This window comes from Colossoma macropomum, unplaced genomic scaffold, assembly GCF_904425465.1.
Source record: "Colossoma macropomum unplaced genomic scaffold, Colossoma_macropomum, whole genome shotgun sequence".
Classification (NCBI taxonomy): Eukaryota; Metazoa; Chordata; class Actinopteri; order Characiformes; family Serrasalmidae; genus Colossoma; species Colossoma macropomum.
Window position 1 is genome coordinate 23,988,927 of NW_023494810.1, and position 17,938 is coordinate 24,006,864.

Below are 17,938 nucleotides of genomic sequence, written 5' to 3' on the forward strand. Positions count from 1 at the left end.
TGCAAAACAATGAACAAAATAAAAAAAAGAAATTTACTTTGTAAAGTGCTCTTAAAACAAAATGTTTGTTTCACAATGTAGATGTATGCACATTGGTAGAATCATTTAGTAGTCTTTAGAATTGACCCATCAATCAGAATTGATGTACTGTTACTGCATACATGATCTTCATCACAAGATCTACATGAAAGCAACTAAGTCTCTGCTCAGTTGTAGAATCAAAGTGCAACACACAGCTAAGTGTCTAGGAGCAATTTAAAGATTAGTGATGTCATCCCCACTTGTGATGCTCATCCAGTCACCATCTTCATTAACTACTGGCATGGCTGAATTTCTCTCCCACAGCCTTCTCTCACTGGTAATGTCTAGAGGAAGGAAGGTTTGTGGATCCAACACTGCCACTTCAGGCTGCGACGCCGTCCTGAAGCGCTGGGGAGAGATGGGGCTTGAACCTGCATCTAGAGCCCATCTGTAGGCTATGTGGGTGGGCGTGTTCTGCGTTGCAAAATCACAACCAGGAGGTGCTGTGGAAACCTCACTCTGGGTCCAGGATGGAGGTGGAGGGGTGAAGAGGCTACCCATGCTGCCCAACAGGTGGCCGAAATTCAAGGCATTGTCAATGCTACGTCTAAGTTCGATGGGAGAGGGAGGGCACAGGTCAAATTCGATAAGAGACAAGACACAGTCACGCTCTTGCCATTCCAGACCATGAGACCACCGAGGAGCTGATTGAGAGTTGCTGTTATTAAAGGCTCCAGAACTAATATTGTCAGCATTGCTGTCCTTCACATTATCATCTGTTGTTGCTTCATACTTCCGAACCATGGAACACCTCAAATTTGCTCTGGATTGCTGGTACCCTGCCCAATTATTAGGCAACAGATCAGCCCAGGTGTGTTCCCGCCTCTTCCAGTGTCCTGCTGGTAATATTTTTTCTAAGCAGGATGCTAGAACTTCTCTCTCAGGTCTTCCAGAAGCCCCTTGACCTGTATCTCCTCTCCTGTGCCCTCCCCTAGGCCTCCAGAATGCCCGTGAACCCAGCAGCAGGAGCGAGAGGCTCCAGGATAGCTCAAGCAGACGTGCCCAGAATTGCCCAAGCCACCAGCCCCAGCCAAAGCGACGCCAGTCCCCAAGGAGCCCATAGAGCCAGAGCAGGCCATGGATCTGTAGAGCGCAGCACAGCACACCCAGGAGGGCACAAACGATTAGCACCCGCCTGGCACGTTCCTCAACCCTCTTGTAGGCTCCCCACCTTGGGATCGGGGTTCTGGTGGCAGGCCGAAGTGGAGTGAGAGCCCGGAAGAGAATTCCTAAACAGAGGGGTAAACCCCAGCAGATCGAGAGCGTCTGCAGCATTAAGGGCAGCGCTGGAGACAGAGTGTGGGACAAGAGGTCAGCCACCAGAAGGGAAGCACAATGCAAAGCTGCTAGACCGCCGGTTACATGGGGGCGCTGAAGAGCAGGAGTCAGGAGGTTGAGCGTCGTTCCTTTCAATGCTAGCAGGGCTAGGGTGATCTGTGCCCACAGCAGCAGGGCAAGTGGTAAGTTATACAGTGCAGCAAGGACTGGACGAGGCAGAATATGCTTTGTGCCATATGGGTCAACTATGAATTGAACAAATCTGAGCAAACCTGCAAGGAGCAACAAGGTGTTAGCCAAAATAAGGGGTCCACAAAAGGGGTGGTGTGTGCCAACTCCACCTGTCACTCCCCAGATAGCCCAGCACACCACTAACAGGAAAAGTATGGCAGAGCCAAAGACGTGGAGCTCCCAGGCAAACGCCAGAGTGCGACGCAAGTCCTCCCACTGCAGGAGAGTGCCATTGGGGCTTGTAGGAAACACACAGGGGCCTATACCCAGCACACATGGATCTGAGATGTCAGACAGCCCTTTTTCTGTGATTGGACCAAATATTCCACCAAACCATTTTGATTTGTCATCATCTGAGATATTAGAGAGAGAGAGAGAGAGAGAGAGAGGGAGAGAGAGAGAGATTCTTAAAGCAGTGGTTTGGACAAAACCTGGTTTATACAATTCTCTCCTTACCACAAATGTAGTGAGTCAGTCAAGATGTGTTTCTTAAGTTTGCTTCTTTAGTTTTGCACTTGAGCTATAAGGCTAATGTAGTTACTAATTAATGAAAGCTTCTAGGAACCTGTTGGCATTGTTCAAACTATTAAATTAATTAACTATTAATGTAAGTTATTAAGTAATCTCAAATAGACTTTCTTATGTGTTTTAGATACTCTGACACACTGTGACTAAACAAATTGACAAAAGTATGTTGTATAGCAGTTAACAGTAGCAGCAGCCATCCTGAGGCCTAAATAAATGTTGCATTAGACTTATAGTTCCAGTATAAAACTAAAGCAGCAAACTTGGGACACCAGATGTCTTGGGTAATCAACAACATTTAGACTGAAACTGTGCAAATTTGATTTTGCTTGAAAATCGTATGCATTTCAATTGTTGCTATCCAGCATTCTTAAAAAAGAAGAGAAGCCACAGAAGAACTACTTTTGGTTCCCTAAAGAACCATGTTTGAAAAAGAGATTTGTGAATGTGAAGAACCTTGAAAAGCTGTAAAGAACTTTCACATAATGTAAAGTTTCTATGCCAGTTTATGGGTTTTTAACATCTTTAAAGGGACCCAATTGTGGTTCTTCTATTGCATTGCACAAAGAAACCTTCTTGACACCTTTATTTTTAAGAGTGAAGAACAAGACAGTAAACTAATGAAACTGACTATTCCATATACCGCATATGCATATACAGCTACAGCATCAATAATACATTACCTGCTATGTAAAGGGCCCACTTTTAAACATAGGTTTGGGTTTATGTGACAAAAACTTGATTCATGACCATTTTTCAAACTTTCTTTATCATTAATTCATGGAATTAAAGAGACTGTTTTGTTACTGTAGCTTTAAGATAGAAATATGTAAATGATCTCTCTTCTGATTGGTTGCCTTGTTTTATGCCTTATTCAAAAAGCAGTCTGTCCTGAAGCACTTTTTATAGCTTCAATGTAAATGTGTGAAGCTAAACTATTATAGACTCAATAGGTATATATATGTACATATGTTTGTTTTTGTGACATCACAAAAATAGCGAATTTAAAACACGCTCTTTTAGTAGCATAGTTTCCATAAATGGACTGTGTGGTATGTTTTGAACCATTAACAATGTTGGGATACCAAATCAATCTTTTTTAGTTTCAAAAAAGGCATGGAAAATTGGGCAATTTATGCAATATGGGCCATATAAAACATAGATGAACTTATTACCTCTACCGTTTTCTTCACCTGACACCACTGATTGATTAGTTGGCTTTGAGGATGATGACAGTGGAGGTGTTTGGGCATCAGAAATGGTCTTCTCAGAAATCCCTTTAGCTGAAACACACACAAAAAAATCTATTGACCACCAGTTTGGGTCTTGAAGATTTACACATTTCCGGTAACAAAGAGCTGGCACTTACCTGTCTGTATAGTTTTAGTGTCCACTGGTGATAGTTCTGCTGCCTCTTGCCTGTTTTCCTCATTTAGAGATTCAGATGGTTCTAGCAATTTACTGATCATATCAGATGTTTGGGTAGCAATGAACTGAACTTCAGGATTGGACATGCTGCCTGAGGCTTCAAGTCCAGCTTTAAGTGTGGACACTTTGTCCTCTGTGGCATCTTCTGTAGAAACAGTTCCCATGTCATTTAATAAGCCATCTACAGCAGGAATTTGTAAGAGTGTACCAAATGTGGTAACTTCCTTTTCTGTAGCTGTTTCTGCTGTCGAGATTGAAAGGTTAACGTTTTTATTGTTTTCATTGATGATCGGTTTGGTGTTGGCTGGTGTGGTGGACTGAACAGGCAATGCAGATGTGGCTTGTGGAAATTCAACATAACTTCTTTTCATTATCATTATACCGTGATCATCATCATGGATAATCCTTTGCGTGAGCTTTTGTGCAACAGCAGGGGGAGGAGGTGCGTCTGTTATGCTTTCCTCCAAACCTCTCTTCTCTTCAACATCTAGGATGAACATGTTAATCTCCAACACGCCAGTAGATGGTGCCTTCCCCCCGTTTCCCTCCATGCTCTCTTGCAACCCACTTCCTTCTCCAGAGCCTTCAATATTTGGATGAAGGAGCAGTAACAAATCATTGGAGAGCCCTTTAACTTCTCTGTCAGGCCAGCGAGCTGGTAGAAGAGTCTCCTGAGTATCTTCTGTGGTGGTCAAGGTTGGGCCTATCTTGCTTTGACCTGAGAGCTTCTTTAAGTCTGGGCTGCCTGCTGTTTGAACAAATGCAGCAGCAGCTTGCTGGAGCAGAGACAATCCTAACACCAGAACTAGGAGCCAAGCTGTTGAGCTGTGGAGGTTTCTGAAGGCAGCCATATCCTAAGGTTCTGTGGAAAGACACATAAATTGTACATGACTTTTGAATTCATAATTATTTGAGGATATGTGGATTCCTTAAACCTTAAAAAGGGTCTTCACACCTGCACACCATTTTTATAAAAAAAAAAAAGTGCTTTAAAGAACCACCCCCCATTGACAGGTTCTTTAGGGCAGTGATTCTCAAACCAGTCCTCAGAAACCTCTAGAGGGTCCACATTTTTTTATCTATCCTTAGGCATTGAAAGTTGGGTTAAAGCAGACAACATGGAGGCCACTTGAGAGCCAGTTTGACAAACACTGCTTTAAGAAACCAAATTGGTTTTTCTATGGCATCACTCCAGAGATCCTTATTAATTATAAATAATAATAATTATTATTATTAATTATTAATCATGAACTGCATCCTTGCTGCAAATCTGCTGATCTTCCCACATGCCGGCATCAGATACAATTCAATATACAAAATTAGAAAACATAATGATAAAATGGCAGGCAAGATGTTTTACTCAGTCCTACTTCTCTGACTTTAATTTGTGAAATTCTGGAGGAACGCTACAAGACCTACAATACCTTCAGCCAGATATGAAGACTGTTTGGCTAGATGGGTACCAAAACAGATGCAAGAGAAAACTCAATCTATAAATCAATCTATATCAGATATATTAACGACGATACTAGCATTTTCAGTCCTGAACACTCACCTGAAGATTTGGCAGCCCCCACCGACAATTGTAGAACTCCTCAAAATGCAAATCAGTCCTTAACAGTCTGTGAAAAGCCCGAGATCAGACACTGAGTGATGCCCGAATATGACATGTCACAGTGTCTGCCCCTGAGCTGATGCTTAGATCGAAGTCCCTCTGACGTTGTGCCATAATCTTTCCACCATCTGGTTCATGTTTTGTGTGATCATCTTTGGTGGGTGCCCTAGTATCAGCTCCTGCAATGTAGGTTAACAAACGTCAGGTGCTGCAGCATATAATATCTTGAAGAGAGACAAACTGGAACAGCAAAGGATAGTGAGTTGTAGTGCCCAACAAATGCAGGCATTCTCTTCTCCTCGTCTTCTTTATCTCTTGCTTTCTGATCTGTTCACAGCTGCAGAAAGCTAATCTCCTCAGTTTAAAGGATTTCTTTAAGACCATTAGCTTTGCACTTCGCCAGCCTGCCCACACAAAGCATGACAAAGCACAGACTGTGGCATTTTATTTTTTTGCATCTTTTATGACTACTGTTATTTTATGGGCCTTGGTATATCTGCTCTATGTCCTCTATGGTGGCCTACGAAAGTGTTGCTACTGTACATTATTCTTACTCATAGTTCATGCTATTCTTATAGTGCATGCTAATCAATATGCTAAGCTGCAATGACAAAACGTAATGATTATGAATGCATCTGAATAGCTTGTGCTTAATTTATTAGAAAGTGCTGCAGTCTATTGACAGTCAATCTCATTGATACAGTCTTACCAAATAGAGCTTAAAAGTGATGGCTGTTTCCCACAAGTGAGTTCATGTAATGGATTTACCCAGATCATGTTTGACTGTGTCACGTTCACAAGCAAGCACATGCACAGTTGCATAGTAACACCTCTCTACACTAGAAAAAAACAACTTTCAGGGTACAAATGCTGCCACTGGTGTGCTACCTCAGCACTTTTAGTTAAATGGGCATGTTAGCCAAAATGAAAAATGAAACCAGCATTATATCTCATCATCATCATCATCATCATCATCACTTTTATTTATATAGCGCCTTTCCCATGCTCAAGGATGCTTTACAATCAAAGAGCATCAACACATTAAACAAAAGGACAATACAGGTAAGCATTCAAGTATAAACGGAACAACGATAACACAGTGAAAACAGGTACGTCTTTAACAGAGATTTATATGAAGACAGAGAGGTTGCATCCCGAATAGACTGTGAGAGAGTATTCCATAACTTGGGAGCTACTACATTAAATGATCGAGCACCCATAGAAGCCAATTTAAATCTAGGAACATGAATTAGGCCTAGGTTTTGAGATCTCAAGGTACGGGATGGGACATATAGATGAAGAAGCTCTGCCAAGTATTGAGGAGCCAGACTGTGCAGAGCTTTATACGTTATAAGGAGAACTTTGTACTGAATACGGAATGTAATGGGCAACCAGTGAAGACTCTGAAGAACAGGGGTGATGTGGTCGTTCTTTTTAGAAAAGGTGACGATCCTAGCAGCAGCATTTTGAACATACTGTAACCTAGTGAGGATTTTGACAGGGAGGCCAGAAAAAAGAACATTGCAGTAGTCTAACTGTGATGTCACTAATGCATGCACAAGTGTTTCTACATTGGCTTGGCTGAGAAATGGTCAGAGGCGAGAAATATTGCGAAGATGGAAAAATACTGTCTTAACAACGGAATTGATGTGGATATCTGTCGTATATGCCTGCTCGTTGGCACAATAGTTAGCAAATTTTCTGGTTTAAAGACTCAGAAAATCCACTTCTGATGATGCATCTTGAAGGTAGAGTACGTTTAAAAAACTACAAGTGCTTTGGGGGTGAATATTTGAGGGCAGGTTGATTGATTTTTTTTTCCCACCAGCTGGCTAATGCAGAAAAAAGGCCAGACAGTAGGGTTACTGCAAATTTTTGGTTATACAATGTATAAATTGTGAATTTGGTCAAACCAGTGATGCAATCCTGGGCTAAAGAATATGGCAAAATGCAACAAATAATATATTAGATGCTAATTTTAGGTAGGAATGCCACCTTAAGGAACATAAGTGTATAATATTTTGTTGCAGTTTATTATTATTAATTTTTGGAGTTGAAATGACTCCTTACAGCCTCTTTTGACTTTTATTTTATTTTTCTATTTTAAAAAAGTACAAATTTGTATCTTTCCCCTGGAAAAAATAATTTAATGTACCCTTAAATTTAACTAAAGATGCACATTTATATCTGAAGCACCAATGTTGTACCTTTCAGGGTACACTTACATACATAAAATATACCCACATCACCCCTTTTTTCTGACAGTGTACCATTTATGCAATGCCTGAATGTAAATATAGGTGAGATGCAAATGAAAATGTGCTACAATTCTACATAAAATGTTCATAAATTCTCGTCAAGTTATGGAACGTCAGCTCTCCTTTACGTGCTGTGAAAGAGAACAATATAGCGATAAAATTAGTAAAGGACAAAATTGTTTTGTGGGCAGCAATGATGAAAACCCGTGTATTTCGGAAGTCCCCGGTGTAGCTGTATAAGGGTATCAATGACAAAATTTCTGGTCGGGGTCATTGTAGGGTTAAGGGATAGACCGTGGGAATTAACTCTTTCCTAGGCCGCGCTAGTCAGACGGAGTGCACTTGTATTACGCATCTCCGTCGGTCCACCTTAAGAGCTCAGTCAGGCAGCGCTTTGCAGCGCGAGCAGGGGGAGGCCCTCACACACACATGCCTAGCGCTTTAAGGCGGACTGGAGCAAATACAGCCCCACTTAAAGGCACATGCACGCCAAAATTAGGTAAACAACGGGCTTCTGCGAATCGCACTCAGATGAACAAAATGAAAAAATATGTGTGTTATTCGACTCAATATGCATTCGGCGCGATGAAGAACGATAAAAATCGCCGTTTTACTAAGCAAAAAGTTAGAAATGGTAATGTTATGGATGGTATCCTGCTGTGGACCGAATACAAACGAAGCAATACAGACTCCTGAGGACTGAATAGAGCTTAGAAATTGACTGAATATAGAAAAATTATATGGACCTCTGTACATTAAAGTGGCACAAATGGCATTAACACAAATTAACCCAATTCAAACGTTTGCTGAACTCAAGCCACTAATAACTCAGTGGATAGAAATCTACATACACAGCAGTGAATTTATTTCCATGTTTTGTGCAACACAAAGCGATAGTGTGTGGTAAATTTAAGAGATGTAAGTTAAAAGTAGGCTTGTTTAGTGTGTGGAGCTGTGTTTTGGGGCAGCAGTGCAGCCTGAAGAGGGAGCTGCAGCCCCTTCTCCGCCTCCACTGAAGCGGCGCTCTCCAAACACCACAGTCCGAGGTCCCGCACTCTCTCACAGGAGGCCTACTTCCGTCAGCCCGCCGCTCTTAAAAACATATATTTGTAAAAATTATAAATATATCGGTCCTCTACCCCGTCAAGCGACTCGAGGAGCGCGTTTCTCCGTTTCCTAATACGGTAGGACTCTCCGCAGACGAGCCGGTGGTGCGTTTTAACGGTTTTAACGGTGTGAATAATGTGGAGCTGTAACAATCACACGTCACGTCATTTATTTGGTATTGTTTGCTGCACCCGAAATAAGAGAAGAAATAAAACGGCTTTGGAGCGGTTATAACTCTGTATTTCGCCTAGGATACCCGTTACATGTGCGGTGTGGGAAATACAGTCGGGCTTTGGTGGGGTTTTATTTTTTGAACGGCGTGTTTTGGCGGAAATTGGTTTTGGTTTTATTTAAGGTAGCATGGCAGGGATGCACGGCCGATGCTAGTTAGTACGCTAACGTTAGCCAGCCAGCTAACCTAAATATCTGTGTGCGCTCTTTTGGTGACAGTGTAGCTAGGAAGATATGTCACATATGAACATTTATTTGTTTTTTAAAACACAAACGCACAGTACGAATAAGTCCTGCAGCTTGTGGGCTTTATTTAGGTTTTACTTTAGCTGTTAGCTAGCTAGCCTAAAAGCTAGCTAATATTGTACCGCAGCTGCTTTGTAGCTTTGCTGGTCTGACATAGGCATCAAACATTAGAGCTTTTTCGTATTGGCGATGTGTTATTAGACATTACTCATATAAAAGAGCTTTAAGGATACTAGGTGAAGTTATGGGTTTGAAACATTCGGCTTTCCAGCCTTTCAACGGGGAGGTTAAGGGGACTCCAAGGGAGGACCAGGCTTAATTGGCTCCTTGCACCCTATATAGTGCACTACCATAAATCATGGAATAATGACTTTTACATCTACGTGATGCATAATCTGTTCAAAAAGGAATCGTTTTGAATCTTGCCGTCCTGGTCCCTATATAGTGCACTTTATATGTCATTAAAAAGGGCTTCTACACCCAAATAGTGCATGATGTTTCCAATGAGGAGCCATGTAGGATTCAGTCTCAGTTTGGTTACAAGCCAGAACAGACAGTGTGGTCCAAAGTGCAGCACAGTTAGAGGCTGCTTTTTCCTCCCTCTTTGCTCTTTGCTCTTTTTAAAGGCTGAGCACATCTTCCTAAAACAAAGATAGTTTGCTTGCTGTGAAATCTTGAGATTGCACTGTTCAATATAATAGAATATGTTACAGATTTTACAGGAGAATGTATATTTGGTTGTCTTTAAAAGTGGCGGAAGTTGAATATTTAATTACGGATCAATGAGATAAAGAAACTAATATTGCTTAATGGCACTTAGTGAATAATCTTGGATAATGCATCAGAAAAAGTGCTGAGCTGGAAAATCTATTACTATTTTTATTTCTTTACAAACCAATGGAGCCTCTCATAAGACCAGAATCAAGCCATCTGTGTATGTCTACTGGAAAACGGCACTTAGCATGCCTTTTACATGTTTGTCCCAAGAGTGTCAAGTTATCACTTCAGTGCTATGGTCTAATAGTATGCACGTGTCCTGATTTTAAACTCCTCCTGATTCCTTTTTTAGGCTTCTGTCAGCGCAAGGTGGATTGACCTGTCATGAATGAGCCGATCGAAGGCGGTGCGATCTCGTTTGACGAGTATGTGCGGCAGAAGGCACGGACCGTGCCTCAGCACCGCATGAAGGAGTTTCTGGAATCACTGGCCGCCAAAGGGCCCGAAGTCCTGCAGGAGTTTAGCCAGCAGACCAGTGGCACTACCACCACCATGGTCTACCAGCAGGGGGCTAACTGCATCTACACTGACAGCACAGAGGTGGCAGGATCATTGCTGGAGCTGGCATGCCCAGTAAGAGAGAGAACCGTTCTGAATTCTGGTTTTAAAAGCTGCTTAAGATGTGCAGTTTTTGAAATTTGGTATACTTGGTATTTTTCACCATTACCTCCACCTTAATATAGACTATTTCAGGATATAAACTGTCCAGTATATGGCTCAATAGAATGCAAGTCATAAATGTTGGTTACTAGTCACTAGTGTTGGTTAGTATGATTATATTTATTGTTATCACGTTATCACAGTATGTTTTTTGAGCATATTGTGGATAATGGTAGTACATAACTTACTAGCTGCATGTTTTATTACAAACAGAGCAAAATTAGTTCTGTAACTGGGTATATTTGGAACTAATGCTGCACAGTATGTGAAACATTTAATATTAATCATTGTCTTAATAGTTTTGATAGTATTTTTTTAAATGGCACTTTGTTTTTTTAAATGTACACTAATGGTTCCATGTTTGTTTCAATTACTCAAACCCAAAAAAGAAAAATATCGTGATGTATGTTCTGTATCAAGAAAATGTTTTGAAGTATCATGATATATTTTTGCCATATCACCAACCCTTAGGTACTGCCAAGGTTATGGTAGAAGTACTGGAGTGGCTCCGAAAAGCATGAGTTGGTAATCTTGTTGATTTTGTGCTTGTCCAGGTGCAGGTGACATCAACACAGATCTCACCACAGCTGGCTGCAGCCGTGCAGCAGGCATCAGAGCAGCAAATTCAAGTCCAGGTCAGAACTGCACCACTGCCCTCACTCTCACAAACCTTCCATACCACAGTGCTTATAAGTGCAGGATGATACTGTACATGCCTGAACTGGCCTGATACAGAAAGGGCTGATTTGATTTGCTGTTCTAGTCTGTGAGGCCAGAGATTTAATCCATGTCCACTTTTTTTTTGTGTTTCTGGACATCTCCTTCTTTTACACACTTTATTTTTCTCCCTTCCCCAGGTGCAGATTCAAGGTGAGCAAGGTCAGACAGTTGGTCAGGTGCTGCAGGTGGCTTCTCCTACCCAGCAGCAGCTACAAGGAGTCACTACAACACAGCTGGTGCAGCAGGGGGAGCTTACAGAGGAACAGCAGCAACAGGTACACACAGATGTTTATAAATATGTTTATACATAAAAAGTAGTAGAAATTGCCAAGCCTTGGTATTTACACACAGAGTGTAGTTAAAATACATAATGTCTGTTTTTATGCAGTCCTATAGTAGTGTTATTTCTTGGAGGCAACCTTTGAAGTTTTTGACACAAGCGTTAATAGGCTTTTGGTCGTGTGCCCAGGTATTTTTAAGTGTACATTTTACACAGAAGGTCTGTTTCAACAAACATGATTTAGCTTAAGATTAGCCATTGCTTCTGATATTTTGAGAACTCTAATTTGCCCGTATATGTTTGTCAGTTATTGTAATATCATGGGATGAGTATTTTGGCTTGCTTATGGTGTGTGAACAATCTATGTGTAAATTATCTTAGACTGGTGGTTCTTAATCTTAGTCGTGAAGTACGAATGCTATGGATGTTGTGATGATGTAGTTCACCTTAGCAAGGTTCATTAGTCATTAGTTGCATCAGGTATGTTGGAAGCAGGGGAGACTCTATAATGTACAGCATCAGAACAGATAACCACTGACATAGACATAATGTGTTATAAATATAAGGCTGATTTCCCAGACACAAATTTAAAAGGTAACATTTGTTAAGATGGATGTAGCCTAGGCTTGTGGGGCCAGACATGATTTCATAACGCAAATCTTTGTTTGGGAACAACTTGTTAAACTTTTTATGCTGAATTGTGATGAAATCAGCTGCTAACAAGGGTATACCCCCACCTGCAAATTCCTATAGTGTGTGCTCTCAAGGTCCAGAGTGCAGTCAATAACACAAGTGAAGCAAGTTAGCTAGCAAACAGTGTTGGCAGATCTACATGCTTATTTGGAGTCTTTTTTTGTTGGTAGACTTTTTTGTTCATGCTAACTTATGTTACATCCATGGGCTAAAAATAGACATGTCTGTCAGACAGTGTTGAACACATCACCCCCTACATTGAGTTCTGCCAGAGGGGCCTTGCCTTCACCAAGAGTTTAACTGGTTTAGAAATTTTACACTTAGTTTGTTCCCAACCACATTTGGCCCAAAATTTTCATACGTTCCCCATATGTTCTCCTTACGAGATTTACATTTCGTCCTGCGACACTAGACGTAGGTTAGACCAAAAGCCATTTCAGTACCAAAACACCATTGGTAAAGCAATTTAGTCCAAGTCTAGGCTTTATCCTAGTTGACATTCTGTAGTCAGGAACATGAATATGAATGTAAATATACATATTGCACATGCTAATAGGAGGGAATGTATGAATATATCCTGTGCTGTTGTCTCAGATCCAGGCGCAGCTGGTGGCAGCGGTAGCTGGAGGTCAGCAGATCCAGATTCAGACGGTGGAGGCACTGTCTCCCCCCCAGCAGCAGGGTTCTCCACGTGAAGCTGAGCGCAGACCGGGGGCCTCACCGGCAGTCCTGCAGCCAGCCAAGAAGCGCAAGGTGGATGTACCCACTGTGGTGTCATACTCTCTTCCCCAGGGCCAGCAGCTGGCCACAGTGCTGGCCATTCCACAAGGCCAACAGCAGGGCTACCTGTCGCTCCGGCCTGACCTGCTGACAGTTGACAGCACTCATCTGTACAGTGCCACTGGCACTATCACGGGACCAGCAGGCGAGACCTGGACCATCCCGGTGTATTCGGCTCCTCAGCAGCAGGGCGTGACTCACATCGCCATCCCCCAGGAGTACAGCACAGTACAGGTGCAGGCCTCGCCCGCCCCACAGGATAAAGATAAGGACAAGATTGCGGCCCAGGCGGCTGGTGCGGTCGCTGTACCTGTGTCTGGTGCAGGAGTGACCACACAGGAGGAAGTGGTGCACTCGTTGTTCCCAGCACAGTTTATGAATGGAAACATCCACATCCCGGTAGCGGTACAGACCGTAGGAGGAGGATACTCGGGCACCACCCAGGCCCTGCACATATGGGACCCACAGCAGCAGCAGCATGGCCAAGAGGCTGAGGCTCAGGAACAGCAGCTCCACCTACAGGTTAGTCTGTGCTTTTGATTGGAAGCAGGAGTGTGTTGATCAGATGTGTGTTTGGACAGTCCTCATAAACCAAAGAATTTATGAGCTTCTTGCCACAAGGAACCTATCAAATGGCAGACAGTTGTAAATCCAATTGGTAAACTTAGGAGTTCCAGGTTACTAGAGTTGGAGTTCATCTGCCATTAGCACCTAGTATCATTGTCTGACTAAGCTGGAAAACAATGTACAAAGTTAAACTTAATCGTTAATCGTTATGTATGTCAGTCTTTCAGAAAGTCACAACAAACAACAACATTTCTGCCTGGCTTCCATTGTGTTCCATTCTATTGAGCAACCAGCAGTATCATTTCTCCATCCCAGAAGTCAAACAACAGCTAGTTAAGATTTGATTGATGAGAACTTTACAATACCAACCTTATTTGAATACCCAAATACGTAAGAAGAAAATAGAGATGAGTTTCATTGGATTATTTGCACAGGTCACTAATTGTTTGTAGTCTTACCACTGAAAGAGATTTGATGCCCTTACTGACTACCTCATTGATTCCTTCTCCCCACAGGCAGAGGCAGAACCACAAGCTGAAGCTCCTCCTGAGTTGCTCCTTCCAAACTCCCTAAAACCAGAAGAAGGTCTAGAGACTTGGAGGCTTTGGGTACAACGCAAAAACGCAGAGCTAGATAAGAATGAACAGAACAAACTAGCACCAATCGGCCGTAAGTCCCTCTTCTTTCCGTATTTGCATTGATTTTTAAAGTCATCGTTTAAAATAGTAATTTTGTATGTTTATTTGTATTGTTGTTTCTGTTGTGGTTTTCTGTTTCTGTTGTGATTTCCCTTCTTCTGTCTTCACAGGCCGTCAGCCGCTGCGTTTCCGAGAGGACCTGATCTCCAGCTCAGTAGGCGAGCTCAATGTAGCTCTGGCCCTGATGACCCTGGAAGCTCGTGGCTTAGAGGGGGAGCCATTTGAACCCGACGCACTCTATTACGTTTTCTTATGCATACAGAAAGTATGTTGTCTCTGCTTCTTTTCACCATTTTGTAATTTAAAAAATTTTGTTTTTTAAACAAGCACTGTTTTATTCAGTTTGTTGAAGCTTATTCATGTTTTGTCTAGCATGTGATTTCTGACTGTGTTTTCTGGGTAGTATATGTTTGAGAACGGCAGAGTGGATGACATTTTTTCGGATCAGTACTACACTCGCTTCTCGCAGTGCTTACACAAAATACTGGAGGAGTGGAGGCCAAGTATCCATCCGCTAGGTAAGCAGTGCTCAAGCATTGTAAGTGTTCTGAAAGAAAAGTTTAGTTTCTGGGAAGTTTTGCACGTGTAGTTACGAGACTGAAAATGTACCTGACTGAAAGTTGTGTTTGCTTCTTGTGCCAGGTTATATTATTCCCAGTCATGTGACAGAGGAGATGTTGTGGGAGTGTAAACAGCTAGGTGCACATTCTCCTTCAACTCTACTCACTACACTAATGTACTTCAACACCAAGTAAGTCATTGTCTTTCTCTCTTGTTTATGGTGAGCCTCTGCCCAATCCATTATTTAGGTTTCCAGTATCCACACGTTTTGTGTTACATCCATGTTTTGTTTGGTCTTTGCTTAATTTTAGCTTGTCCTTTCTTTCTCTACACTTTCTATGATGTTGAATGTTCTATGATGCAACGTTACCCAGTTATTTAAATTATGAAACATGAATACAGAAGGTAGACTAAATGCAGCTATCTGTTGTTCAGGTACTTCCACCTTACCACGGTAGAGCAGCATATGAAAGTGGCCTTCTCCAAAGTGCTACGACACACAAAGAAGAACCCAGCCAATCCGAAAGACAAGAGCACCAGCATCCGTTACCTAAAGGGCGTAGGTTCTCATCATGTTGGACAGAAAGGTGCGAAAGACCCTATTTTGTGTCTGGGTACTTCGTTTTGAGTTAAGCAAATGCAGCAACCTTTATTTCAGATCATAAATTATCATAGTTTCTCCTCTGTTTAAGATGAAGGTGAATAGAACTTTATTCTTTGTGGGCTCTATTTTTCCATAGTGACGGATGACATGTACGCGGAGCAAGCTGAGGATCCAGAGAATCCACTTCGATGCCCTGTCAAACTCTACGACTTTTACCTCTTCAAATGGTGAGCTTCTGCCCAATCCATCATTTAGGTTTCCAAATTCCATACACGTTTTGTTTTTCTGTCTCTAATTTTGACATGACACCACTTTCCATGTGGCGAATGTTAAAAGAGCAGCGATGTCTTAGAAAGAAATCGTGTGTGGGAGCATATTAAATTATCAAATGCAAAGCAAAATGCTCAGTGTATGCAAAATTTATATTAAAAGGATGGTAAACATGGAGAAATGGCAAGTTTGGTTAATTCTCAGTTAATAAAATCTGCCATTCAGTACTCAAAATATGTAATTATAGCAATCCTTATCCGAGTACCGCCATGTGCCCAGTCCACACTCCTGACACAGAACCATTTCAGGTGGGAATATTAGCTTCTTTTCTCTCTTTCTAAATTAAATAGTTTGACAGCAGGTTTAAAATTTGACCGCACAAAACTGTGAATCTGTTTTTCAATTAAATCATAAGTTTTACCTCTGTATCAAAAAAGAGTGACCACCTATCTAAATATAGTTTAGAACACTATCAAAAGTGGTATTTTGACTGAGTTTGTTTTACTCACAAGGAAGTGGGGAAAAAAAAAACAGAACTTGTTTGGAAATATCAGTGAATATTTGAAGCCTGTAAAATGCTGTATGGCATGCAATTATTTGAAATGTCTTATGGTGAGAGGTTCAAATAAAAAATTGAAATGTGATTTAATAGAATTGGTTTTGAACGTGAAGACGTATTGGATATGCATGAGGATATGTCTCACCTCTCTGAATGCATTCTCCTTTATCTCTTTGCTTGCCATGTCTGTTCAGCCCCCAGATTGCCAAAGGCCGGAACGACACTTATTACCTGACACCAGAGCCCGTCGTGGCCCCGAACAGCCCCATATGGTACTCGACCCAGCCAATCACGAGCGAGCAACTGGAACACATGCTTACACGCATCATGATGGTGCGGGAAATCCAGGAAATAATCTCCATTGCACAGGCCAACATTCAGTGAGGGAGTACAAGAAAGAAGGAGAAAGAGATGGTGAATGGAGACTGTTTCTGCCTCTGAGCTCCTCCGTCCTTGCAGCTTCTCCGTGACTGTCGCTCACACAAAGGAGGGAATCTTGAACCATTGCTGGCTCCTTGCGCTCTGTATTTACTCACGAGCTGAAGCGGCAGACAGGTAGCGGTACAGAGGAGGCAATATTGAATTCCATAAACTATCTACATATGCTCCATAAATTAGTGTTTTGAATAGTTGCACATGCGCATTGCAGGGCCAGTGCATGGTCTTTGTTTTGAAAGAACTTTCAAAACTGTTACTGATGGGGGAGTAAATTCAAGCGTCTGCCTTTCAAGAGTGTACAGACCGATAGTTAACCCAGAAGATAAGAGCATTAGCATCGTCTTCTTGGAATACCATCTGATAAATTTAGCCAGGCATCCTTTTTTTCTTTGCTGTCCATGTCCACAGTAATGTAGTTCTAAAATGGTTATGAGTTCAAAGATTGCAATAACGTGGTAGTTATGATACTTCATTGGCTAAAAGGAGCCTGATTAGCAGGACATTTGTTTGCCCTTTATAGATTGTGTAGTACTTCTTCGAGCCCATAAACAGCAGTGACTTGCACTGCGGGCTTGATATTTCCTCAAGTTGTTGCGATTGGCACTACGGTTATAAAAAAACAGCTTGCAAACTGAGATTATGGTGCAAACCATTAATTTTATATGCTGACTCATTAAACTTCCAGTTTTTCCTTTTTGTTTCATTTGCCTCCTCTGCCAGGCTGCTGCTGGAGTGTGCGCAGAGCTTCAGTGGAGGACTGGACTTGGACTTATGAGCCTTTTTATTTTATAATAAAAATTTACTCTGTTCATGTGATGGCCGCCAGAGTTACACAGTCTAACCTCTTAATGCGTGATTTCTCTTTTTCTTGTGGCTCTGTCAAGTATGTAGCTCTCCGTCTCGCCCCAGTCCTCCTCTTACATCATTCATTTTCTCCCGACTGTTCATTCATTAGGAGCATATAATACTGAAATTAGACTGGGGTCATTGCTGCAAGGCCTTATGGGGCAGCAAAACACAGGGCAGTCGCATGAATGCGCAAACCATGGCGTCATCTTCCCGTAACCCCCTACGCTGACCACATCCCCAAACTAGGACTTGGCAGGAGCACAGTCAACACACTTTGAGGAGTGTACTCTACATGGAAAGACTCTAATTTTTTTTGTTTTTGTTTTTTTTTTTATTTTTATATATGCATCTATGGTAATCTGATATGTATTGATATAGTGGTGCTGGAGACTGAAAAATTGGAGCCTGTGTTTTCGAACATGCCTTTTGTACAGTGAGGTCCCTGTAACTGTGTGTTGTGTCTTCTTTGACTCATTCAGTTG

General features: G+C 41.9%; 2 protein-coding genes across 4 annotated transcripts; one reads left to right on the forward strand and one right to left on the reverse strand.

Moving 5' to 3' along the window:
- Positions 1-255: 255 nt before the first annotated feature.
- On the reverse strand, positions 256-4,394 carry LOC118800026. Its single transcript, XM_036560174.1, has 3 exons — positions 3,926-4,394; positions 3,485-3,724; positions 256-2,021 (listed from the first exon to the last, which is right to left on the reverse strand). Exons 1-3 carry the CDS (start codon positions 4,392-4,394, stop codon positions 256-258), a joined length of 2,475 nt encoding a protein of 824 aa, XP_036416067.1.
- A 3,991-nt stretch (positions 4,395-8,385) lies between these two features.
- Positions 8,386-17,901, forward strand: LOC118799477 (glutamine-rich protein 1-like). Of its 3 annotated transcripts, none has more exons than XM_036559376.1 (12): positions 8,386-8,600; positions 10,070-10,350; positions 10,992-11,072; positions 11,295-11,432; positions 12,725-13,432; positions 13,993-14,146; positions 14,286-14,440; positions 14,579-14,693; positions 14,818-14,926; positions 15,172-15,323; positions 15,477-15,567; positions 16,364-17,901. In XM_036559376.1, exons 2-12 carry the CDS (start codon positions 10,102-10,104, stop codon positions 16,551-16,553), a joined length of 2,142 nt encoding a protein of 713 aa, XP_036415269.1. In that variant the 5' UTR covers positions 8,386-8,600; positions 10,070-10,101; the 3' UTR covers positions 16,554-17,901. The 3 variants fall into 3 exon arrangements, with proteins under 3 accessions (XP_036415269.1, XP_036415270.1, XP_036415271.1); XM_036559377.1 differs by lacking the exon at positions 8,386-8,600 and adding an exon at positions 8,666-8,818; XM_036559378.1 differs by lacking the exon at positions 8,386-8,600 and adding an exon at positions 8,670-8,788.
- Positions 17,902-17,938: the final 37 nt, after the last annotated feature.